At 39.8% G+C, this 26,652-nt stretch overlaps 1 protein-coding gene across 7 annotated transcripts; it reads left to right on the forward strand.

Moving 5' to 3' along the window:
- Positions 1-901: 901 nt before the first annotated feature.
- pacs1a (phosphofurin acidic cluster sorting protein 1a) lies at positions 902-26,652 on the forward strand. Of its 7 annotated transcripts, none has more exons than XM_056261986.1 (24): positions 902-1,292; positions 9,329-9,416; positions 9,500-9,589; positions 10,680-10,805; positions 11,419-11,563; positions 11,729-11,820; positions 12,501-12,593; positions 13,062-13,121; positions 13,616-13,776; positions 14,081-14,174; positions 15,283-15,366; positions 15,496-15,608; positions 16,285-16,435; positions 18,384-18,488; positions 20,805-20,911; positions 21,130-21,284; positions 21,404-21,514; positions 21,662-21,779; positions 21,869-21,911; positions 22,182-22,227; positions 22,702-22,846; positions 22,966-23,198; positions 23,424-23,543; positions 26,144-26,652. In XM_056261986.1, exons 1-24 carry the CDS (start codon positions 1,123-1,125, stop codon positions 26,260-26,262), a joined length of 2,769 nt encoding a protein of 922 aa, XP_056117961.1. In that variant the 5' UTR covers positions 902-1,122; the 3' UTR covers positions 26,263-26,652. The 7 variants fall into 7 exon arrangements, with proteins under 7 accessions (XP_056117961.1, XP_056117965.1, XP_056117966.1 ...); XM_056261987.1 differs by having other exon boundaries at positions 903-1,292; positions 12,501-12,584; XM_056261988.1 differs by having other exon boundaries at positions 906-1,292; positions 16,303-16,435; positions 26,144-26,651.

Below are 26,652 nucleotides of genomic sequence, written 5' to 3' on the forward strand. Positions count from 1 at the left end.
GAATTAGCATAGCTGCTGTTCATAACATTTCAAGCAAAGATAATCATGTGCATTTGATCTGATATAACTGGAGTATAAGGTTATGAGATGCATTATGCTTGGCTAAAGAGATGTGTCTTTAATCTAGATTTAATGGGAGAGTCTGAGCCACAAACATTATCAGGAAGGCTTAGGAGCCAAATGCGAAAACGCTCTCCCTCCTTTAGTGGACTCAGATATCCTATAGCTATACCAGAAGTCCAGAGTTTTGTGACCTTAAAGAGCGTGATTGATTGAAGATCGGTAAAATACACAGGACATGAGCAAAACCGTTTAGGGCCTTATAGGCTATAGGTCAGTAGCAATACTTTTTAATCGATGCGGTCCTAATCAATAGGCCCACGGAACTTAATATTGTTGTCTGTAATTTCTTAAACATTTAAGATGGTAGTTGATTTTCGCAAGTGGCCAAAATCAGTCAACAGTCTAACCAGGTCATCTAGCTAAGACCAGCAAACCATCTTAGACTGGTTTACAGGATATAGCCTATAGGCCTATTCGTGGTAAGCTGAAAATAAGCATTTTTTCAGACACTACCCCAATGCACATGGAAAGGTAGACATTGACAAATATTGTGCTAATACAGCAGGTGCTAGAAGTGACCGCCTAGTGATATTTCTTTTAAAAAAAAGTTAGAAAACAAGTTTATGTTTTTGTTTCTTATTTCGAATAGCTGACTTTAATAGTAGCCTAGAGACCTAATGGCTAATGCTCTGTAGCCTATACAAGGACAAGAGACCCGTTCAGTTTTGTTCCGTCGCGTCACTAGCTTGAAGTAGGCTACGTGCGTCTTTAACGAGAGGCGTTGCTTTACTAGCCTATATGTTTTTAAAGAAGAGATTTCCGCTTCCTGCTGCTGTTTTAAACGCTCTATTGATCACAACAAGCCGGAGAAGCACTGACCGCAGCAGCAATTGAGTGAAGTCATATGAATCCACCGCTAAGCGGAGGCGGGAATGTCAAGAGGCTCGTGCCATGAACGTGTCATCATCATCATTCAAAAAGATTACAGACACGAGCGAGTGTCTAAACTGAGCGAGTAGAGTGGCAGCAGCACACACAGATCCCGAGACTTCCTTCAGCATGTCGGAGCGTGGAGGTCTTCAGCAGCAGCAGCAGCTCCAGCGAGCGGGAGCTCCGTCTCCACACCTGCAGCATCTCAGGACGGTCACGATTTCTTCGGGTCGCCCGGTTCAGATGAACCTGTTCGCGACATGGGAGATTGACAGCTCCTCTCCCAGCTGTGTGCCCAGGTATGCCGCGTCTCACTTACGAGTAGACATGCGCTTTTTTTTTTGTACAGCCACCGATAGAGCTACTTTGTATTCGAGTAATTGGTTAATCCCGATCACGCTGCTGGAGATCACATGAAACAGTGGTTTCTTACTTTAGACAAGGGGGCTTTCAACTTCACACACCAAACACCAGAGACTCTGCAAAGCCGTTTCAACACACACACACACACACACACACACACACACACACACACACACACACACACACACACACACACACACACACACACACACACACACACACACACACACACACATACATATATATATATATATATATATATATATATATATATATATATATATATATATATGTTACTTGTACTTGGCCTATTTTTAAATTACTATTGAGAAATTCGTTAAGTTCACTTGTAACTGTCATTAGATAATATTTAAAAGCACTAGACAATATTTAGTCAAGGCTCATTCATTAGATACTAGCCTTTTCTCCTCACTATTCCAATACGTTAATGCCTTGTTTTTATATTTTACCAGAAAGAAAGTTGTATTACTTAACGTATAGGCTATATATTAGTAGCTAACATTTATTTATATTATGGTAACACTCATTTGTAAGTCACTCTGGATAAAAGCGTCTGCTAAGTGAATAAATGTTAAATGTAATGTAGCCTATATGTTGCATATGAATGCAGCAAAAGCTGCAAAATCATTTCAAATTAATTGAAATGTCATGATATACTGTATGAGGGCCCCTGGTTGAAACCCCCTGGCTTTTGACAGTAGCTGATACTGACTGCTGATCGTTTTGCATTATGTTCTAACTTCTTTCTGTTACTCACTAGTCATAAAAAGTGTACTGAACGTAAGCAGTCCGTTAAAATCAACACGTCATATGTGGAGCCATCCTTACATTTGTAGAGTGAAAATGTCATTCGAGGTTGTTGCCGCAGTGAAAACTAGTGCGAAAAGAGTTGTTTAAAAACAAAACAATGCATCTCCTTTGTATAATGCTTGCAGTAAAATGGATGCATTTGCTGTATACTATTCACCAATATTCAGCCTCATTACTTCCATAAAGGGATTGTGATATGGAAATAAAGAGGAAGGGCTTTGGGATTATTTATGCAGGGAGTGGAATAAAAAATGTCCATGAAGATGCAAAAAGGCCAACTGTAAAAGTGGCCAGCAGAGAAGAAAAGCAGAATTGGAGTGACAGAAATAGAATAAAGAGTATTACTCAAATATGAAGACATTTTTAAACTAGTCTCTATCTATGACACTGCGTCCATAATGCTTTCAAAGGCGTTTGAGACTCTTTTAGGCATTTAGTTTCTTACTTTGTACCTTCCATTATATATCAGTGTATATATCAGAATATACCAGTAGGCTACTGCTGAATGTAAACTCTAAATGGATGATGTAGCATATTATGCCATTAGAATCTTGCAGATGATCACTGAAAGGTGAGATGTGTTTCCAATTCTCCCCTCCTCTCCCAATTTAATTTCTTCTGTGCTCTAGAGTTACACTCTAATGCACAGGGACAGACTTGTAAGTGAATTAGACCCGTTCAATATTGAAGAGCAGATTGGGCTCAAGCTCCTATTATGTATTCATGTCTTTTCTTGATGTTGCTTTTAGGTAATGCAAGGGCATTGAACGTCATCTGTAGCTTAGAAATAAAAACAGATTGAAAGTGAAGATATATAATTGTATTATACACAAATTTAGTTACTGGATTCAAATATACACAGCTCTGGAAAAAAAATTAAGAGACCACTGCAAAATTAGCAGTTTCTCTGGACTTGCTATTTATGGGTTTGTGTTTGAGTAAAGTTAACATTTTTGTTTTATTCTATACTGACAACATTTCTTCAAAATTTCAAGTAAAAACATTGTCATTTAGAGCATGTATTTGCAGAAAAGGACAACTGGTCAAAATAACAAAAAAGATGCTATGTTTTCAGACCTTGAATAATGCAAGGAAAACAGGTTTATATTCAATTTTAAACACACGGTACAAATGTTTTAATATAGGAAGAGGGTCAGAAATCAATATTTAGTGGAATAAATCTGATTTCCAATCACAGCTTTTATGTGTCTTGGCATGCTCTCTACCAGTCTTTCACATTGCTATTGGGTGACTTTATGCCACTCCTGGCACAAAATTTCAAGCAGCTTGGCTTTGTTTGATGGCTTGTGACATTGTGTCCTTCCTCTTGATCACATTCCAGAGGTTTTCACTGGGGTTCAGGTCTAGAGTTTGGGTTGGCATTGGCAGGTTCTTGATCTTGTTGTCTAGCTTTGAGTTGGGGAACATTGTCAGAGCAGAAGGAAGAAAGCGTCTTCACAAAGACGGATCTGCCCGATTCCAGACACACGCAGGCTTGGGAGGCTTACTTTAAAAATGTATTCCGTTACAGTTACAAATTACTTCATAAAAAAAGTATTCAGTAACGTAATCCAAGTACCACAATATGAAAGTAATGTAACTGATTACTTTTGGATTACTTCAAGGACAGATATTATTTTTTTTAAAAAACTTTTATTTATTAAGAATTTCACAGCCCTGAATAAATATTTATGTAAAGGACTATACAGACATCTAGTGGCTACAGTATGGTATTACAGATTCTTTTGTTTTATTTTTAACTTGACATGTACAAGGAAAAAATAAAATGGAAATGTTTCTTCAACAGGAAAATAGAGAATACAAATTCATTTTTTTCAAGCAAATATAATAAAGAATTTTTAGACCAAACCACACCGATCAAGCCATGAGAAGGTGGTGGAAGTGGCTAAACCCCCAACTCCTGCTCCACCAGCAGAGGGTGGCAACACAGACACTCAACTACAGATCCTGGCTGCTATTCAAAGTTTAGCACAGAGGATGGACAGAGTTGAAGCCCGTCACTCATTTTCACCATCACTACCTCCTGGTCAGGAAGGCGTTCCTCCACCTGCACAGCAGGGTAATCCTGACACTGACACAGAAGATGCTGATGTATTATCTCTTCGTGCTCCCCACTCGCTAGTTGATAATGCGCAGCAGGCAGAAGGAGGGAGCCAAGGAGAGGGACCCCATTCAGATTCTGCCGAAGTGGATGGCAAATCAACAGGGAGGGATGATTTTCCAGCAAATACTCTTGTTGCTAGAGTTTTTAGTGCAGCAAAAATTCTTTGTTTGCAGCCATCTGTGGCTGACCCAGCTCCTGTCGGGAGTGTCTGGGAAGGCATACCTCAGACTAATTCTCCATCTTGCATTTCAGTGGCAGATGAGTATACCTCAATGTTGAGGACAACATGGAAGAAACCATCTCAGAAGCCTCAATTCAATGCAGGCTGCAGATGGTTGGCCAATGCCCATTACCCAAAAGAAACTGGACTGGGGGACATGCCACCACTAGAACAAGAAATAGCATCATGGACAACTCTGGGACCAGCTTATGCATCTGCTAACCCTCGCTGTCCCAAGGAGTGTGCGAAAACTGACCGTCTGATCTCAAGATCCTTTAATGCCACTGCACGTGCAGCTCGTACAGGCAATGCTTTGGCTATCCTCTTAGCAGCCTTACGGAAAACAGTAAGTGCGGATGACCAGGATTCTAGGAACCTTGTTGATTCTGCTCTGGCAGCCCACTCACAATTGACCCGTGATGTGGGGGGCGCTATGTCTTCGGCTGTTTTATGTCGTAGACAGATATGGCTGGCACAAACCTCTTTGCCAGAGACCATACAAAGCAAACTAATGAATTTGCCAGTAATTCCCGGTCATGTTTTTAATTCAAATTCTCAGGAGGTGCTGGATAAGGCGGAGCGCTCCATTGTAACGAGAGAAGCTGTTCAGCGGGCTTGTCATAAACCAGCTCCAGTCTTCAGACCAAGGGCTCGAGAAACACAAAGGCCGCAGCAACCTGCCTGGTCTAGACGCATGAGTGGCAATCTTGTTTGTGTTCAAGGGCAGAGCTTTCGTGCCCAAAGACAAAATCCTGCCACTTATCCCCAGAGGAGATTTCAGTCCCGTGGGGGAGCCCAACAGAGAGGTTCACGAAAGGGTACAGGACGTGATGGCGGACCTCAACAGCTAGATGAATCGGTATGCGATACACTGAATAACGCCAGAGCTCCATCTACTCTGAAAAAATTCTCCACTTTATGGAGTAATTAGCCCGAGTGGTGTTTAGGCTTGAATGATGATCCAATAACCTGCTCAGTGGATGGCCAGCCATTAGGCCGACATCCCATGGTAGGTCAGTTCCTGAAAGGAGCTGGTCGCTTATGTCCAAATCGCACTTTGCAGGTACCCAATTGGGATTTGCCTTTTGTACTAGACTCTCTCACTAAGCCCCCGTACGAGCCTATGGCAGATTTTAAAGCTTGGTCTCTCAAGACAGCTTTTCTCTTGGCTATATGCTCTGCTAAAAGGGTAGGAGAATTGTGTGCGCTATCTATTAGTGAGGATTGTTTATGTTGGAGGCCGGATGGCACAGGGGTGACGCTTTGGCCCAACCCTGCCTTTTTACCAAAAGTACTTAATTCTCAGTTCAGGAATCAAGTTCTGGAGGTAGTTCAATTTCAACCCCCTTCACAGGCAGATCAGCAGAATTTACTCACCCTTTGTCCAGTAAGGGCATTACGCTCTTATGTTAATTTTACTCAGACCTTGAGGAAGTCTCATTCTCAGCTTTTTGTTTGCTATGGGAAGGCCAGACTAGGGTGTCCACTTCCTAAGCAACGTTTGTTACATTGGTTGGTTGAGGTTATTTCCCAGGCTTATACAGGAAGTGGGTTACCAGTTCCTATGGGAATACGGGCCCACTCAACCAGAAGTGTAGCTACTTCTTGGGCTGCACTAAAAGGAGTTTCAGTGGGGGAGATTTGTGCTGCAGCATCATGGTCTACACCATGTACATTTGCAAAATTTTACAGAGTTGACGTAACTAGCACAACGCCTGTCAGCACTGCAGTTTTGATGTCTGTAGCCCAGCGAGGTTTGAATAGTTCAGAGTCTGTAGTTCCTTGCGACCCTGTTGACATGAGTCATCCTAGTAGACCGTAGTGACGGTCATCCTTCGGTCTCACAGATCCATAGTTATATAATATTCATAACTTACGATCTGTTTCGACCTCACTCTGACCGTCACTACGATCGTAAGTTATGAATATTATATAACTATGGATCTGTGAGACCGAAGGATGACCCCCACTATCCTTGTCGCTCGGAACACTAGGGCGTTCAAGGTAAGAGAACGAGCCGGAAGTTTAATTCGCCTTTTATAGTGCGTGACGTTCCGCTTCCGGGGTCATGGGCATGACTTTGTTTACATAAGGTCTCGAGAGAAGGCGGAACGAAGGTTATCATCCTATTAGACCGTAGTGACGGTCATCCTTCGGTCTCACAGATCCATAGTTATATTCATAACTTATGTTCGATTTTGTGACGTCACTAAATCGAAAGGCCCCTCCCACGATTGTTGATTGACAGCAGCGTTTCAACACAGACACGCCCTGAGTGAGCTGTCATCATAGTCCGTCAATGTTGATACGCTGGAGCAGAATGGCGTTTAAGTGATTGTGGTGCTCTGTTCTTGGGTGTAATAATGAACACAGCAGTCATTTTGATGTTCCTAAATCCGAACCGCTGAAGACGCAGTGGCTGAGTTTTGTTTTCGAAGGGAATATTCCCCACGATCAACGTCAATGCTTTCATGTTTGCGCGAATCATTTCTCACCAGACTGCTTTATAAACAAGGTTCCTGCTGCACCTCCAGAAGAAGTTAGTGTTAAGTTTTATTAAGCTTTATATTAATCTTTGCAAATCGCGAAAAAAAGTTGTTCATGACCATTAACTGTAATATCAATCTGTCAACGAACTAACCTATACATCAGTAAACGCATAGCGTTCGTATCTCACTACTCTACCATGCCAGTACATACAAAAATAGATCAAAGTGACATTACGTTAACCAACCATTCAGAAATGTCCTGTTCGAGCCTTAATTGTCGAACTTCGGGGCTGTCATCTTGTTACCGGTCCGACTCCGGTTCAAACTGATACGGTTGCACAGATGTGTCCTCAGAGACTCCCACTGCCATTCTTTCTCCAAAATATACCCTAAACTGTTGTCAAGGCAACACTCCACGTGTGTTGTCAAAACACTGTCTATGGTCAAAACGCACTAAAGAATAGAGGGGTGGGGTTGAGCAAAGCTCATTATCATTTAAAGGCATATGCACTGAAACGGCATGCTGAAAACAGAGCTGGTTTTGACCAGGTAAAATTAGTGTTTTCTCACAATACTAATGAGAATTTTTAATAAAAGTATATTACAAAGTTTTCATTTAGACCCTAAAGATTCATATTAATTTGTACAAAAATGGCATTATATGACCCCTTTAAGAAATTCATAATAAATAATAATAAAGCAAGATACCCTGTTAAAATATGTGAGATGTGTGGTTTATTTAAACTGCAACGGTAAAGTATAAATTCAAATGATTGTGACCAATGTGAAGGCGGAGGAGAATATAAAATATAAAATTAGTCGATAAAACACTTCCGCAAAGGATACACCTGTGTATCCTCGCTTATGAGTCCACGGGAAGCCTCCTCACTCCTCGATCCTCGACTGCTCGCTGTGCAATTAGAGAATTGAGATGTCCTTCAAGATGGCTGAGCTCGATCGGTTTCCAGGTCATAGGATGGAGGACGGAGGAGCAAGGAAACGAGGAGGGATATTGAGAAGCACCCTAGGTCTCTGTCTAACCATTAGAAGACAAGTTGAGGAAGGTTATCCTGGAAGAAAACTTGCTTCCTTTGGCTCTTATGATGTTCCCCAACTCGAAGAATGGGTTTCCCCTCAGCCAGGACAATGCTCCATGCCACACAGCTAGGCAAATAAAGGTGTATATATATATATATAATTATGTACTATACGTATAATTATAACTATAAATTGACATTATTGTATGGCAGTATTTTTAATGTTATACTTTTATCTTAGTCTTCATATTGGTTTAGATACACATCTATGTAATTCCTTACAATGTTATGACAATGTTCTCCTGTCGTTCTGTAAAAATACAACCTGTCAAAGAAACTGAATGAGCCAAGAGCCTGAGAGTGCCGTGTCACTCTAAGATGTATTACTCCCAATGCAGTGTTTTTGACTTCAGGCCAAAAACACCTCAGCACACCTTGTGGAGATGTACCCGAGGACAACCCAGTTTTTGGGACATTGCATTCCTTGTCTGTTACAAAATAGAGTTTACTTCAGATGTCCTGTGTCACGTGGAGTGGAGAAATTAACTTGGAAATGATTTTCATTCCAGCATCCAATTATTAGCTGTCCTTAAATCGCTAGCAGGATATTGAATCTCCAGTCATGTTTGTTTTCTGTACATGTATTTTATAGATTGATTGTTAATTTTTTGGCATGAAACTATTTGCCATCATTTACTCACCCTCATATTAATCCAAAGATGTATATTGGTAGTTTTCTGTGAACTAAAGTAGAATAAGGAATCACTTCCTAATTGACCGTTCATAATTACGTCAAGCTCAAAAAGGGACAAAAAAGGCTCAAAAGGGTATATTTTTGAGTTAGACAAACAAAGGCACTATGGAAAAAAATCTGTGTGTAAACAAATAAATTCTCCTTTTGTGTTCCACAGAGAAAAAAAAAGTAAAACATTAGTATAGTCTACAAAACATCCTACGGGTGTGGAACTCCATGAGGGCGAGTAAATATCATTCCCTTTAATTATATGAGGAGGCACATTTTGATTTGTTATTGTGACTGAGAGTGACATATATTAAAAACCATCATGGCACTTCTCACTCACTGCACAAAAGGTCACAATTGTTGTGTAGAATTTTAGGTGAAATGGCAGCCAAAATTGCATCTGGGATTTAAGGCCAAAATGTCAACTCTGTATTTGATAAACCAGCTTGGGGACAGATTATTCATTCAGCTGCCATAGCAACTTGTCCTCGGAACAACGTGTGCATCTCTCTTATTTTTCTCTTGTAGACTTCTCAGTCTAACTCTTAAAAAATTAGTGATTTTGAAGGAGCTGGACAGGGATCTCACATCGGTGGTCATTGCAGTTAAACTTCAGGTAAAAACTTTTTTTTTTCTGGTTGGCAAAAAAAACTGCTTAATCTATGTTTAGGTAACTAATGATTGTAAATATCTCTTTAGGGCTCAAAACGCATTTTGCGGTCAAATGAAATCATGCTATCCTCTGCTGGCCTTACAGAGACTGATCTTCAGCTGACCTTCTCTCTTCAGGTTAGCTGTGTTTGAGTGCATTTTGGATGAGATTAGTACTACATTGATATTTGCAAATTTAATATTATGGTATTATGGTTTTGTTTTGATGAATTTATTGGAAGTCCTTTAGTGACTCTTCCCTTCTGTTTAAAGGTGGGGTATGTGATTTGGACAACGTCCGGCAGATTTTGAAAATATACAATTCAAATGGTCCTACCTTCTTTCCTCCAACGCCGGTGTTCTGACGATTTGTGCTGCCTTGTCGAAAAATGCTACCGTATCACAAAGAATGTCGATTAATATTATATGAAATACAATTATAATACAATTATAAGTTATGAGTAGCTACTGTAGTGTGGACTACTGTTTTTATTTTTAAAACGGTGTGAAAAGTAAAAAATTATCATCAAATATTCATCTTTGACTTGTCAAAGCACTCCTTAGTAACTGAAACTTTCAGTTATTCTTGTTTAGCTGGCTGACCAGACAAATATTCATATGGTAGTTAGCATTTTTTAAAGAGAAATTACATTATAACACATGAAAATGTACCTTTTGTAAAAAAAAAAACGGAGTCTGCACATGCGCAGTAAGTAGCAAATCTCGATGGGTAGCATGAATCGTCATAACACCGGCTCTGACTCCACCCATTCGAAGAACATGGACGCGTAATCATGCACGAGCGAAAACTCAGATGCGCGAGAGATTGTAATGACGATTTACTACTAATCATGGAACTGGCTTTACTGACGAGATGCGCATGCGTCACAAACTTTGAGTATGCGCACGATAGGGTCACGCGCGCTGGGGGGAGGGGGGTGTGGTACAACCGTTTGATTGACGGACTTACTCTCCAATGATTCTGGTGGTCTTGGAAATGATTGGCTGGAGTTTTTCGAGTCCTGCCCGTTCCACAGATGATTAAATTGCTTAATTTTCATTTCAGTGCTTCTAACTCAGTGGCTGTAAGTGAGTTAGGAATAGGATTTCAAGTTATTTTGAAAAAATGTACAAAAAAGAGAATCACATACCCCACCTTTAAATGAATTGGATTCAATTAGATTAATGTTCATTCTTCAGTACTTTTCCCCTTCCATATTGGCTTCAGTACCCACACTTTTTGAAGAGAGATGCCAACAAGCTTCAGATTATGCTCCAGAGACGCAAGAGGTACAAGAATCGCACTATACTGGGCTATAAGACCCTCGCACTAGGACTGATAAATATGGCTGAGGTGAGGAACCGCAAAACCCTACAAATCCAGTTTGGCCACATTTTTGTGTGATTCTAGATTGCTTGTTTGAAAGAAGTCTCACATTTAAGCACAGATTTGAAAAATGCTTCTCAAAAAATGCCATATAAGACATGGAAGCTGCTGTAGGAGGAGGAAGAGAATGACTTTCTGTGCTTCAGTCTCAGTACTGAAACTTCTCACAAATGCACCAAAATCCACACAGGTCATTTTGTATCTGTAATTTAATGCCCAAAACAATGCCAAGACATTTGCATTTGTACTATGATTCAGTACATGACTAACTGTTGAAAGGCATCCACGTCATTTCACATTATTATTATTATTATTATCATTATTCATTTCATACCAAGAAGAAGAAAATATTTAAAAAACCTTGAAATTAAACCAGAATAAAATGTTAAAACGCATATCAGGAAAGCAGGTTAAACAATATATGGAATATATTTTGCTGCAAACATATCTACATTTGAGCACCATAACTAATCTAACATTTTGTAGTTTATTTGCAGTGTAATCACTTAGCAGATTTGTTTTGTAGTTTGTTCCCTTGTCTTTAAAGCTACTTCATGGCTTTTGTTCCCCCTGTCTGTAGGTGATGCAGCACCCTACAGAAGGTGCTCAGGTGTTGTGCTTGCACACGACGGTGAAGGACACACCGGTGCCCGTTGCTGAGATCAGGGTCTATTCTCTCTCCAGTCAGCCCATCGACCCAGAGGGACCAAAGTCCAAGCTATCCGGTGAGTTGTACATGTTGATCTCTGTATTTCAAATTGAACAAGCTAATGAGAATTACAAAAAGAGGTCAAGGCTGCCCTTTTACTTTTGAGAATACTTTCTGTAAGTTCTTTAGCCAGGCCTGCTCTGGTTTAATCACTCACATGCTCCCGTTTTCTGCCTTTCAGATCGTTCACCAGACATTGATAATTACTCTGAGGAGGAGGAGGAAAGCTATTCGTCAGAGCAGGACGGCAGTGATGATCCTCTACAGGGGCAGGTCTGGCCTGTTAGATTGAACTGATTGATTTTGATGTTCAGCCATCTTGCCTATTTCCGGTTTAGTGAATTACGTCTTTGCTCAGAGACTGAAGTGAATCTGTTGAAGTCAGATCACTTAAAAAACGCACTGCATGGTCTTTGTATAGAAAAAAATTTATATTAATTGGTGTGAAGACCCTCTAGCAAAGGAGAGGAAATGTAGGAAGCAAAAATGGAAGATTAGTATAATAGTATAATAGATAAGTTGAACTGAAAACAAAAATTCTGTCATCATTTACTCATCCTTATGTAGTTTCAAACCTGTAATGACTATGAAACTGAAAAAAGAAGTTTTGATAAATGTTCATGCAGCTCTTTTTCCATGAAAAAATATTTTCATATTTTGGCAATAGTTTGTAGCCTAAAAGTTTGTGTAATAAATTCTATATTGAATCAAATAAAATATTTCTTTCTAAAGCTACTTTTTGTAATGTCTATTTGACGCTTTTCTCATTTAACACAATAATGACTTTAAATTATTATTATTTAGATGTATTAATTGGCACATAATGTAATTAAGTATTTTTTATTATTTTTTTATCACTTGACAGTCCAAAAAATAAGTTACTATGAACTGTTATTGTATTCAAATAAGGTTTTTGAGGAGGTTTTAAAGTTTGATTTGTCCCTTTTGGGTAGTACCTCTACGATGACGAGGATGAACTGAGGAAAAAGAAACCTCGTCGTAAACTCCCCTCCACAGCCTCCATCACCAGAGCTAACGTAAGTGACGTAAGTGATCTGTCCAGATTTATAAAACAGACCTCAGAGAACCAGACCAGCTTTCTCTGTCTCCATGTTGACTCAGGCTTTGTCAGGCTGAACAACTGCACATTTCTCCCTGGGGCAACTGTTCTTTAGATGTAGCAGTGATTGCAATAGGAGCTGCTGCAATTCTTCCAATCACATGGAAACTCTTGGGATGGGGCTTCTGAGCACATTAACGTGAAATCTGCTTCCTCCTCTCAGATGCTTTCAGAAGTCTGTTTTGTGTTCCTGTGTGCTTCGTCTTCTAGCTGACAAGCCTTCGCAAGCGCTCTGTGCTTGTTGCGACAGCTTTTTTTCCCCTTCTCTGCTTGCTGCTATTTTTGTTCCCTGTTGTTGCTCAACCAGATACGTGGTTAATTTCCGTCTGTTTGCTATTGTTGCTTTTGACTCCCCCGCTTTCTGTCTAACAAGGTGTTTGTGTTTTAAATCCAGCAACCCAACATCAAACAGAAGCTTATGGCATTGGTGAAATGGTTCAAAGTGTCTGATGAGGTAATTGCATCTTGTCTCTAAATTCACACGCTCTTTTGGTGAAGGTCTTTTCGCTTGTTTTTCCCACCAGGTTTTCTTTAAGAAATGTATTTGGTCATTTAGAACAGTACAAATCTTCATTAATGAGCAGTTAGGTGTGCATCTATATAAAAATTCTGTCAGATACAGATAAGCTGGTAATTATTGTCATGTAATGGCTAATAATCAATAAATAATAATACATTCATCGAATTCTTTTTTTTTTTAATAATTCATTTAAAAAAAATTAGTTTTTTAAGTGTTATTAGTGTTTTTAAAGAGTACCATTTAAGTGTATCAGATGATGAGAAAGGTATTCTAAAGTTAAAAATATGGTAATTGAGCAGAACCAATAAATATCCTATATCAGCCGATAAATATTTTTTTTCAAAAATCGAATATCGGCCGATAACCGATATGGTACCTATTTATCGTTCATCTCTATCAGTAATCGATGGGTAATATTATGAATGTAGGTGGGGTTCGGTTTGGATCATGTGTCCCAAGAGCAGATCCGGGATGTGGAAGAGGACCTGGATGAGCTCTATGACAGTCTTGAAATGTACAACCCCAGTGACAGCGGCCCAGACATGGAGGAGACGGACAGTATTATCAGCACCCCCAAACCCAAACTCCGGTACATCATTCAATAGCTAATATTTACTATTATGGCACCCACTTTCAGATATTGATTTAGTAATTTTCCTTTGCATTAGATGGATTTGATTATACAATAGAGATAGCCAATAAATGTAGTGTTGTTGTTGCAAAAGATTCTGGTATATATTGTATATGAGAAGAAGCATGTACACGCAGCATATTCTACTCTCTAATGTAGAAATAAACTAAGAGCTTTTTCAGCCACATACTGAGTGGGCAAACTGCCTACATCTCAGCTTTCTTATTCTTACCCTGGGTTTTTGTGTGTGTGTGTATTTTAGGCCATTTTTTGAAGGCATGTCACAGTCCAGCTCTCAGACGGAGTTTGGTAGCTTGAATAGTAGGTGCAGCCGCAGCAAAGACAAGCTGAGTCCTGTGAGTGTCCTTCAGAGAGAGAGAGAGACCTTATTTTAGCACTGCGTTTGAACTTTACTTTGCTTTGCCTTATTATGGTGCTTGCCCACCACAGCGGCAAAACTCCGCTTAGTGCCGCTTATAATGCCTCTGCTCTGGGGGATGTCTGAAGCAAGAGTGTTTAATCTGTTTTTTTTTTTTTTCAACAGGGGCAATTTAATCATCAGAGATTCATACGATTACATTTGGAAATAGGCAAGCTTTGATTCCAAATGCCCCAAGTAAAGATATCCTGTCAATTTTGTAAACGTTTGAAAACCCAGCCAGTATAATTGCAATGAAAGCTTTCAAACTGCGATATTTAACATGCATGTAACAACTGCAAAGTGTACAATGTGTAAAAAAAAAAGAAAAAGATTTATGCACTAAATCCAGCATAAACTCCGGCACAACCTGCATATTTTTAAACGCTCAGTAACAGACGTTACTGCCTGAACCACACAGCGATTGGCTGCTGCCCGCATTTTTCCCTTGATATTTGCATAAAGTGGAGAACTGCCTAACCTTTTGACAGTCACGCCCACTCTCAACGCTTTCTCCTGTCCGCTTTCAATCCCACAATGCACCGCGTGAGCGTGAAGCTCAACTTCCATAGGAATGAATTGAAAACGCTCTGCTCCGCTCACTCCTCGACAGTGGGCACGCACCATTACTGCTTTTCTTGTGTGTGTGTGTGTATATATATATATATATATATACATATGTATCTATATATGTATGTATATGTATATGTGTAAACAATATATATATGAGGTAAACCAAAACTATTTGGACTTTTAAGCCAGCTATTTTGGCAATTACTTTTAACCAACTGACTATGGTCACATTAACTATATGAAAGTGTCCGAATACATTTTATCTTAATTTTTTTAACATGTTTTCCTTTTGTGAAATATTTAGCTGTTCTTTTTTCAATATACATGCCACTTGCTTAAATTTGTTGTCTAGTGTAATGACATTCATACAGTTTTAACTACAGTTTTAACTGTCTATATACATTTTGGGGCCACTATATGTCTCATTTCTTTTCAATTCTCTCTCTTTCCCACGCCCATTCTTTCTCCTGAAGAGGAGTGAGCAGACTATAACTGGTAAAATCCAGCGTTCCCCCAGTGCGCAGCTGGATGAGGCTTTCTCAGAAATGGACACGCTGGTGAGCCTGATTGCACCTCTCTATGTGCCCCCTTCTCACTTTCTACCCCTCGCATTTGGTTTGTAGTGAATCCACTTTTGTGCTTTGTGAGCCTGTGAACTAGTATTTATTGAGAAGGTTATGGTATAGGAACTCAATGAAGTGGAGGTGATAGCAGACGGGACACCTAGCATCACTTTATCAGTGGCGGAGAGGCCCCGGACCCCACAGAGGAGCAATAGCACTAACATGCCATCTCCTAGGTTGGTATTTCACATTAAACCTGTATTTAAAGTGATGGTCCACCCAAAAATGAAAAAGTTGATAACCAAACAGAATCGGTTCCCATTGACTTTCTATTGTATTTTTTTTGTCTATACAATGAAAGTCAAAAGGATCCAAAACTGTTCAGTTACCTACATTCTTCAAAATAGCTTCTTTTGTGTTTCACAGAAGAAAGAAATTCAAACAGGTTTGGAATAAGACAAAGGTATGTAAATGAAACAATTTTTATTTTTGTGTGGACTATCCCTTTAAGGGCTGTTCGCTATGAAGCATCAAATGATAGAAATGTGTCAGCCGATAGAGATTTTTCCATACTAATTTGTGATAAGTTATGTAATCTTTTGGTTTTATTCCATCAAGTACCAACCAAAAAAAAGAAAATAATAATTTGAGATGGAGTACCTTATATAAACTAAAATAATATATAAACAATTATTGACCTTAATATATAAACAAGTACTTGCCTTTCTTGCTAAATTAACTGCATTGTTAAATGTACTGTTACGACATGATATAAAATGACTCATTGTGGGTAATACTGCCCACTCCTAATGTATTCTATGCGCAAACTATGTACATAGTTCCTTGTTCATTTAGACTTTTGTGCACATATTGAGAAAAAAAATGGAGTGGATAGTAAATAAATAAAAGCAGCTGTGACATTATCTCCAGGCTGGATGGCAATCATACCCCTAAACAGCGGCGAGGGACCCCTATGAAAGAGAGACAGCTGTCCAAACCACTCAGCGAACGCACCAACAGCTCAGACAGTGAGAGATCACCCGAGCTCAGCCTCACCCCTCAGGTAACCACACAGACACACACAGCTAGCACTTACAGCACTTAGTCAAGAACAGCTGCCTCACTTTTCTTAAGTTGCTCTGACTGAAGTTCAGAATCAATAAAGGGCTATTTGCTCAGGAAATTGTGTGTTTGTGTGGATGTGAGAGGGCAAAGCCGAGAATATGGTGATGCATTTGGGCCGTGCATGAGGATTAGTGAGAGGGGGAAGTGGGTGTTGCTAGAGGAGAGAGAGAGAGAGAGAGAGAGAGAGAGAGAGAGAGAGAGAGAGAGAGAGAGAGAGAGAGAGTGGGCGATAATTCTCCTTATGTAACTCTGTACACATGATTCAACACCTAGTTCATATGGCGGTTCACTTTTGTGCAGAGGTGTCAAAACATACTCAAAGGCCATTGTGATGAAGTGCCATTTTTAATTCTCCCTGCATGATACATTCCACTTAAACATGTATTTTTGCTGCTAACCATCTCTGCTGCTTTTTATCAAATGTTTGTGAGAAACCATGTGGTTCGTGAGACCGAAATAGCTGTTACTGAGTCACCCACAATACGAGAGCTCTTAAAGGTGAAGTGTTTATTTTTTCGATGTAATTTTTCGAAGTACTTTCTCTTATCCCAGTTTAATGTCCAGAGATGATTGTAAGCATGCTATTCCTAAATTGATTTCCTGAAATGTGTAGGGTCAACATGTCAACTGATTTAGCCAATGGCATGGGCTTGGGGTGGGAGCCGGCGCCAGGGCACATAAATCGGGGGTGCATATATTTCTGGGGGGGTTATGGATTGGGTGCATTCATTTCGCACATTTGTGATTGCTTTTGAATGCGTGCTCACTTTTCACTTTTGCGAATTTGCTTGCGTTCAGCGAGGAGGGGAGGGAGGGGGTGTTACAGTTACTAGTTTGGCTCCGGACCTGTACTGTCTGTTTGATAAACAGTGGAAGACACAAGCTGTTGGGTGTGTTTTTGCGCTGGCACAAGATGTTAGTATATCTGGCCCTATGAATGTTATTTCTACAGTAACGGTAGTATTTATCTGATACAATCTCAGGATCTCAATTAGAATAACATTTAAACTTGAACAGTTACATAAATTTCACAAACATTTCTTCTGAACAGTAGTTTCACACGTTCACCATTTATTTGATTAAAATGTAACAGTAAAAACAGTAATATTGTAAAATATTATTACAATTTAAAACAAGTGTTTTCTATTTTAATCTATTATAAAATGTAATTTATTTCTGTGATGGCAAAGCTGAATTTTCAGCATCATTACTCCAGTCTTCAGTGTCACAGGATCCTTCAGAATTCATTCAAATATGCTGATTTGCTGCTCAAGAAACATTTCTTCTTCTTATTATCGGCAATGTTAAAAACAGTTGTGCTGCATAATATTTTTGTGGAATCCACAATTCCATTTGATTCTTTGATGAATAGAATGTTAAAAAGAACAGCATTTATATGAAATAGAAATCTTTTGTAACAATGTAAAAGTATTTACTGTCATTTGATCAATTTAATGCTTCCTTGCTGAATTAAAGTATTAATTTCTTACAAAAAGTGACACCAAACTTTTGAACAGTGGTGTACATTTACATTGAGTAAAACCAGGCAAAAACTATGATAATTAGCAGTAAAATATGCCTTGCAATAATGAACCAAATGAGTCAACGAATCGTTTATTTGCGTTCATGAACTGTTCAAAATAAATAAAATCAGACTTTACAATGCTTATTTCCTCGCTTGGATGTAGAGCTGACATTACAAATACCTGACATTACATTTTATTCTTTAAAAGCTACATTAATAAAGCAGCTAAGCTGCTGTCACTCTTCTGTGAAAGTAGTTAAGTTAGTAGCGTCACTATGATGTTAGATACTCTCTAACACCAGAAATTATACCTTAAAATGCTAGTCTGAGAAAATGTTTTCAGTCACACTTCTCTTTGCAGATGCCGAGGAAGATAGTATATGACCAGCTCAACCAGATTCTGCTGTCTGACAGCACCCTTCCTGACAGCCTTATCTTGGTGAACGGCAGCGATTGGCAAGGACACGTAAATACCATTCCACTTCACTTCCTGTGTGCCTGTGTCTGACCACCCTGCACACAACTTAGCCATTCTCTTGTGTTCAATTGATAACTGCTTCAATTAGGGCCTGAGCACCGATGGTGAGAGGACCCTATTGTTTTTGCTCTGTTTATTATTATTCTTCTCTTAAAAGAATCGCTTTTTAGAGGGCCTAAACATGCTCGAAAACTCATGAAACTTTGCACACGCTTCAGAAGTGGTGAAAATTTACGTGTGATATGGTTTTCAAAATTGGGTGGGGCAAATTCTGTAAATTATTGCCCCCACATTTTGCCCCGGCTCTACGTTTCACATACAGGTATGAAATTTGGTACATACATGTAATGACCCAATACCTACAAACAAGTCTCTTGGAGCATAGCCCTAAACACAACAGGAAGTCAGCTATTTTGAACTTCCTCCTAGATTTTGTGCATTTTTCGTAATTTCCTGATGTTGTACTTTAACGAACTCCTTCTGCAGTTTTGATCTGATCCTCTTCAAATTTGGTGAGTGTAATCTTAAGGCCTTTGCGACGTTAAATTGCGAAGATCTTGATTTTTCATTGAAGGGTGTGCTCTCGGCGGCCTGACAAATGTGTGGGGCAAAATGGCTCAATAGCGCCCCCTACATTATTGCCCCGGCTCTACGTTTGACGTACAGGTGTAAAATTCGGTACATACATGTAATGACACAATACCTACAAAAAAGTCTCTTGGAGCATAGCCCTAAACACAACAGGAAGTCAGCTATTTTGAATTTCCTCTCAGATTTTGTGTAGTTTTTGCCATTTCCAGACGTTGTACTTTAACGAACTCCTCCTACAGTTTTGATCTGATCCTCTTCAAATTTGGTGAGTGTATTCTTAAGGCCTTTGCGACATTACATTGCGAAGATCGTGAGTTTTCGTCGAAGGGTGTGCTCTCGGCGGCCTGACAAATGTGTGGGGCAAAATGGCTCAATAGCGCCCCCTACATTATTGCCCCGGCTCTACGTTTGACGTACAGGTGTGAAATTCGGTACATACATGTAATGACACAATACCTACAAAAAAGTATCTTGGAGCATAGCCCTAAACACAACAGGAAGTCAGCTATTTTGAATTTCCTCTCAGATTTTGTGTAGTTTTTGCCATTTCCAGACGTTGTACTTTAACGAACTCCTCCTACAGTTTTGATCTGATCCTCTTCAAATTTGGTGAGTGTAATCTTAAGGCCTTTGCGACATTACATTGCGAAGATCTTGAGTTTTCGTCGAAGGGTGTGCCCTTGGCGGCCTGACAAATGTACACCCAATTTCAGCCTTTTGGTGATTTGTGCATGAATATGTCATATAGTTCAATATTGCTTGCAGTTCCAATGTTGCTAGGCAACCACAGACAGCCTGCAGTAACTCAGGCATACAATGTCCGATCTGCCCCAAACTTCACATGTTTGATAAGAGTCCTGTCCTGAACACATAACCATGCTCATATTTGGTTATAGCAATAGCGCCACCTGCTGGTAGCAGGAAGTGTGCAAATACAAATCCTTTGACATAGTCCTCCTATATTTATTATCATTACATACTGCCCGAAATTTACATCTGATATGGGTTTCAGAACTGGGTGGGGCAAATGGGCAAAAAGTTGGGCAAACAAATATTTCGACTAATTGCCCCTGGCGCTACGTTTCACGTACGTGGACCAAATTCGGTACATACATGTAATAACCCAATACCTACTAAAAAGTATCTTGGAGCATAGCCCTAAACACAACTGGAAGTCTGCCATTTTGTATTTTCCTCTCTGATTTTTGTGCAGTTTTTGCCATTTTCAGGCTTCGTACTTTAACAAACTCCTCCTACAGTTTTTATATGGTCCTCTTCAAATTTGTCCTGTCCTGTCCTGAACACATGACCATGCTCATATTCGGTTATAGTAATAGCGCCACCTGCTGGTAGCAGGAAGTGTGCTAAAAATAAATGACTTTGACATAGTCCTCCGGCTTAAACATGCTCGAAAACTCATGAAACTTTGCACACGCTTCAGAAGTGGTGAAAATTTACGTGTGAGGTGGGTTTCAGAATTGGGTGGGTCAAATTACTTTAACATATTCCCCCTATATTTACATACTGCCCACCGTGCTCTGTTTTCCTAAAACCGCCGGGTGGCGGCGGCACGGGTGCAAGGGCCCTTTTCATCGCTGCTTGCAGCTTTAATCTGAAGTTGAACCTCTGTAAATATGTTTTATCAGTGTCTCAGTGCATATTGATGTTTTTATTCATTTTGAAGTAGAGCAATCTGACTCTGTGTGTCTGCAGTATGTGGCTGAGCTGCTGCAGGCCCAGAAGCTGCCGGTGGTCTGCACCTGCTCAGGATCAGAAATCCAGGCCGTCCTTTCAGCCCTACTCACACGCATACAGAAATTGTGAGTGTAACTGTGGTGGAGTCAGTGAGAATAAACACAAATGTGAAACGACATGGTTTGTAGTGATGCCTGGCTGTTGGATCTCATGATGTTAATATTCATGGTTGTCAATATGAATCACATAGTTGATCAAAGATTTTAGCATACTAACAGCATGTGCTTCTACCATTTCCTGTGTCTGCAGTGTGGTGCATATTGTTCCTTCTTTATTCTCACAGCTGCAACTGTAACTCCATCATGCCCAAACCGGTGAAGGTTGTGGCGGTTGGAGGTCAAAGCTATTTAGGAGCCGTCTTGAGATTCTTTGTCTCTCAGCTCGCCAACAAGATGTCTGACTGGCTCAGCCACATGAAGTTCCTTGTGGTGCCTTTAGGTGCATATAGATAACCTCTAAACACAATGATATTTCACATAAAAACTGCAAAAGCTTTCCAAAACAACCAACTGGGAGTTAAAAAAAGTTCAGGCTGTATCATGTGAGTGTCTCCACAGGCTCTCACCCCGTGGCCAAACACCTGGGTTCTCTGGATAATCGCTACAGTTCTTCCTTCCTGGACAGCTCATGGAGAGAGTTTTTCAGTCGCCCAGAGCCTCCCCAAACTGGTAATTAATGCATTTGTTTAACCCCAGTACGGTTATTTATTTTTCATGTTTAATCTCGGAGTGCAATGCCCCATTTGTCTTTTCTGTGCCCATTGAGATGTATTATATTGACGATTGTCCATAGGATTTGTTCTTGTATCTCTTCAGCTTCTTCCTCTGCTGACTTTGTGGATGTGACTGGACGAATTCTACAATACATTAACGGATCTGCAGTTACTCATCAGCTCCCCATTGCTGAGGCCATGCTGACCTGCAAACAAAAGATGTGAGTGAGATGATTTCTATCACCTCATCATTTCAAATATTTTGTATTATATTTTATTTGATGGTTTTTTTTATTTATTACTATTCTAGGCAAGATGAAGATTCCTACCAAAATTTTGTTCCTTTTGTGGGTGTGAGTACATTTTTAGTTAATGTTACACTAGCATATAAAAGTTTGTGGTCGGTAAAAATTTTTTGGAAAGAAGTCTCACCAAGGTCTCAGAATTCTTTGATTTATAGAAAGTTCAAAAGAACAACATTTACTTTTGTAACATTATAAATGTAAACTTTTGATAAATTTAATGAAAATTAAAAGTATTAATTTCTTTAAAAAGACTTTTTAACACTAGTGTTTTAATTTTCAATGATGGATGGATTTATATTTCCTTTTGTCTTGCAACAGTTGGTTAAGGTAGAGCGATTGGTAGAGCGCAGCCCAGGATCTTCAGGTTTGTCTTTTTGGTTTTTTTTTTGCATCTGTCCATAAAAATTCACCTGTAATATTGTATTACCATTAGAGTTGGGAACAAAGAACCAGACAGTGAAACCAGTGTAGTTTGATTTCTCAACAAGTGACTCTTATGAGCTGGTTTAGTTTTTAGCGAATCAAAAACATTCAATGGAACCAGTGTGGTCTGACTCCCAAATGAAGGATTCTGAGTTGGTTCTTTTTACTAAACAATGCAACTTACCACTAAAGTTAAAGATGCACATTTTGAGTTTTATCAATAGTATTGATAGAACAAATGAATTTAATCACATTTTTGTTGTTTAATGTATAGTTAAACCTTTATTAGATTGGCCAGTTATTAATAGCAGCAAGCATTTATATTTCTTTTCGAAATTATCTTGTCACTTTGCAATGAAATTGCATTTTACCATTATTGTAGTTTTTCCCCAAATGTTTATTTGACTCATTGTAGGTGGAGATTGTGAAGAAGGTTTAGCTTTGAGCTTGGCAGTTCCCTCGACGTCTCCACCTGCTCATGTATCTCCCACTGGGATGATGAAAGATTCTGCAACACCTCCTCCATCACCCTCACTAAGCGGTGGACTGGCTGCTCTAGGGTTTGTGTACAATATTGTACAGAAATCTGCACCGCTTTGCTGTTTCTCACATTGCTATGGCTTACATCTGTTAAAAATGCTAGCCTGGTAAATCTGGTCAAACTGATTCTGTTATCTAGGAGCCCCAGCATGTCTCATGGCGTGGATGCGATTGGGCTGCAGGTGGATTACTGGGTGTCTGCCGGGGTTGAGAAGCGCAAAGACGGAGAGCAGAGAGACAGTAAGAAGACTTTGAGGTGTGCGTTCAGATCCTTGCAGGTTAGCCGACTGCCCGGTTTCGGCAACATTGAGCTCCAGACTGGCTCTAACACCATGTCCATGACTGTGGTGACCAAGGAGAAGAACAAGAAAGGTGAGATTGTTCACTGAATTTACAGAAAATGCACATTTGTCCTTTTGCTAAAGATCCCTTTGTTTTCATGACACTCTATACAGTGTTTTCATTTGACATTTCTGCTCTCTCTCGCCCTCGGCTCTCTTTCTTTTTTTTTTTTTTTGCAGTGCTACTATTGTTTATAGTCTCCATATTTATCCATATCCACACATAACTATATTTACTAATTTCGCCTGTCTTCAGTCCCAACCATCTTCCTAGGGAAGAAGCCAAAAGAGAGAGACACAGAGTCAAAGAGTCAGATCATTGAAGGCATCACCAGACTCATCTGTTCTGCCAAGAATCAACAAACCAGTCTAAGAGGTACTTGTCAACAGAACACAAATGAATTGAGCAGTTTTTTTCGCCCGTTTACTTTTGTAATAACCCAGCAAACATTGGTCCGATACTGATACTGGCCAAAAATAGTCGCTGTAGGACGGCATAAATCTGTAAAAATATGTAACACAGAACAGATAATGTCAAAGATGTCCGTTCAACTTTTATTTTGGAACTATTTTTCAACCATGACAGGACGTTCCAGAGGGACGTCTTTTCAACGGTCATTAAACGTCCAAATGTTTACTGGGAATGTGTCTAAGACTGCATTTACTTTATATGGTTCAAGTGACCAAATTTTTTTCCTCCCATGTGGCGCAGATTAGATATGAAACACAAACGTGTAAGCAAGAAAAAAAGCACATGGATTCCGATATTCTCAGATCGGTTTCAGGCCTCATTCATATGTGGTAGTGTTGCACGGTGCACCGATACTTCAGAAGTATCGCGATTCTCGGAAATGAAAAACGTCACGATACCCAAATTTATTAGTATCGATACTTTTAAGAATGACCGCGTTCCAGATTTGTAAGAGACGTATTACATGTTGGTGTGTGCAACGCACGCTTCCAGTGCCTCCCTTATGGACGTCTGTGTTTTTTCTCCTCACGCAGGCAGCAAAGAAGCTGCAGCTGTCATGAGACAAACACTACATCGAGATGGCTGCATGTGCGAGCACAAGTGATACTGTGGTGGCCGCCGGTCAGTAGTCCGGAGAGTCGGGACTTTTCCCGGTGGGCCGGTAGTGCTAGTGTTTCGAGGCCGCGAGGGCTGGTCTGATAGTTATACATTGCAAATTCTTACACCATCCGGCGGCCTGGTGTGCGGCCGCTGCCCGCTGGTCAAACTGTGCAGAATATAGAGTCTCCGCAACGGCGATAGATTGAAGCGCGCGTCCGAGTGAAGATGGTGCGCGAGCCGCAAAAGACACTGTATCCATGCAACTGATAGCAGCGAAAAAGAGCGCTCCGCTTGATTTAAAAAACAACAGATTTTAGCGCTAGATCTCTTATTTAATAGCAAACTAAATGCATGCTCTGCTAGTTAACTGGAGAGGTTTTATTTATTTTTGTATTAGGTGTACAACCCCCCCAAAATGCTGCTTGGTAGCTCGATCGATTTATTTTCAGACGTTCATCGAGGCCAGCTCTGTATTGGCCCAAGTTGAGGAAACAGTCGTCGGTGAAATGTTTGGACCATACAAAATTTTGGGAAGTTGTGTCGGCGCATTTCCAGAGAAAATAAAATGAACCCATTGTTTCTTCAGAGGCTCGGATGAAGGAACTAAAAAATACTTTTGTGTTCATTTGTACATCCGAACACTGATCAACTGCCATGCTTCGCTCGTTTGCAAGCCATGATATCTCTCGAGGAAAAACTCAAATCGCGCTCGCGCGTTCGTACTTCCTAGCTCATTTTTTCATGGGCGAGACAAATTCTCTGGGCGGGCAAAGCAGAGAAAGGGGAGGTTACCTTTCCTCCGTATGACGTCATACTTCCTACTTCCTAGCTCATTTTCTGTGATATCTCTCGAGGAAAAACTCAAATCACGCTCGCGCGTTTGTACTTCCTAGCTCATTTTCTCATGGGCGAGCCAAATTCTCTGGGCGGGCAAAGCAGAGAAAGGGGAGGTTACCTTTCCTCCGTATGACTTCATACGGAGGAGATTCAAGATCAGCCCGTCTGAGCTTTCATTTTCTCAAAGGCAGAGAAAGATAGCCAAAGCTCGGTTTACACCGATTGAAATTTCTAGCCACTGGGGGACCATACAGGCTAGGGGAACTCATATTAATGTTAAAAATTTCATGTCAGGGGACCTTTAAAGATGGTGCAGAATGTATTATTTTGTAGTATTACGTAGTATCATTTTGTCTGCGTCTATTGCAAATCGCACCATTTTTACTTCCTTCTCGGCCTAAGCTTTTCCGGGTCAGTACATCTACCTTGGGTTGTTTCGCCAAGTGTATAGTGTAAATACAGATATAGGATATGGGTCAATTTTAAAAGATATAAGCTGGTTGTCAAAGAAATCGGAATTGGATTAAAAACCTGCAGTATAAATGCAGCTTTAAAGATTTAGATATGTTAGATACCAATTACGTGAATAAAAGATTACTAGTATCTAAGGATTTAACCAAATATTCCAAATTTATGGGGTCAGTGTGGTAAGTTTATTGGAAAAACCCATTGTGATATGACCACTAACCTGAACATTATGGTGTTTATGGCCCTTAAAGTCCTGAGACCATTCGCAAAATGCTTATGGTTTGCATTTTCCTAATTGAAGATTCAGCATATTATCATATTTTATATGATTGAGAAGTTCAATTAAAAAATGTACATTCATGTATTTTAGAATGTCTTGGTATTTGTTTTGTCTACACGATCAATGTCACACATTTGCTTGTTTTAACAGTGACCAATAATAATGCAGAATCTTAAATATTTCATATTAATTTTGTCATAAGTCTTTTGTTTTAAATGTCAAAATTCAGGTTTAAATTCGCATTTAAATTTCTCAGACATTTGCACCCTCTGTATGTTAATGCACTTTACTCACGAGATGGACGTGTTTAATGTTTCAGTGTCTGTAGATGGGATGGAGTGGAATGATGTGAAGTTCTTCCAGCTGGCGTCTCAGTGGCCCACTCATGTGAAGTACATTCCTGTGGGGCTGTTTGGGTACAACAAACCATCTTCCTAGTGACCTCTGGCTTGGGAAATAACATGGTAAAGTTTGCTGACCCTGCTTGTTTTAGCCTTCAGATGGAATAGAGGGCTAATTGTTCATGAGTGGTCAGGCTTCCTGTACACGAGAGATACTTGAGCCATAGTGGGAGCTCTTGAAATTCTCATCGCTGATCAGTGGGTTTATTTGATCTTGTTTTGACCTATAGAGGGCCAGAGCAGACAGAAAAAGGCTTGAGGATGGATCATAAGTGGGTTGAGATATTATTTATGAACCTTTTCTAACAGTGTTTTGTCTGCTGTGCGATTCATGACACAATAATATCCCAATATTGTATTGAGTTTATATGTAAATGGTACTTGATGTTAGTGATTTAAAGTCCTCAACCTTTTATTGTACAACTTT

The sequence above is a fragment of the Rhinichthys klamathensis genome, unplaced genomic scaffold, assembly GCF_029890125.1.
Source record: "Rhinichthys klamathensis goyatoka isolate OS25496 unplaced genomic scaffold, OSU_Roscu_1.1 h1tg000191l_1, whole genome shotgun sequence".
In the NCBI taxonomy this organism is placed as follows: domain Eukaryota; kingdom Metazoa; phylum Chordata; class Actinopteri; order Cypriniformes; family Leuciscidae; genus Rhinichthys; species Rhinichthys klamathensis.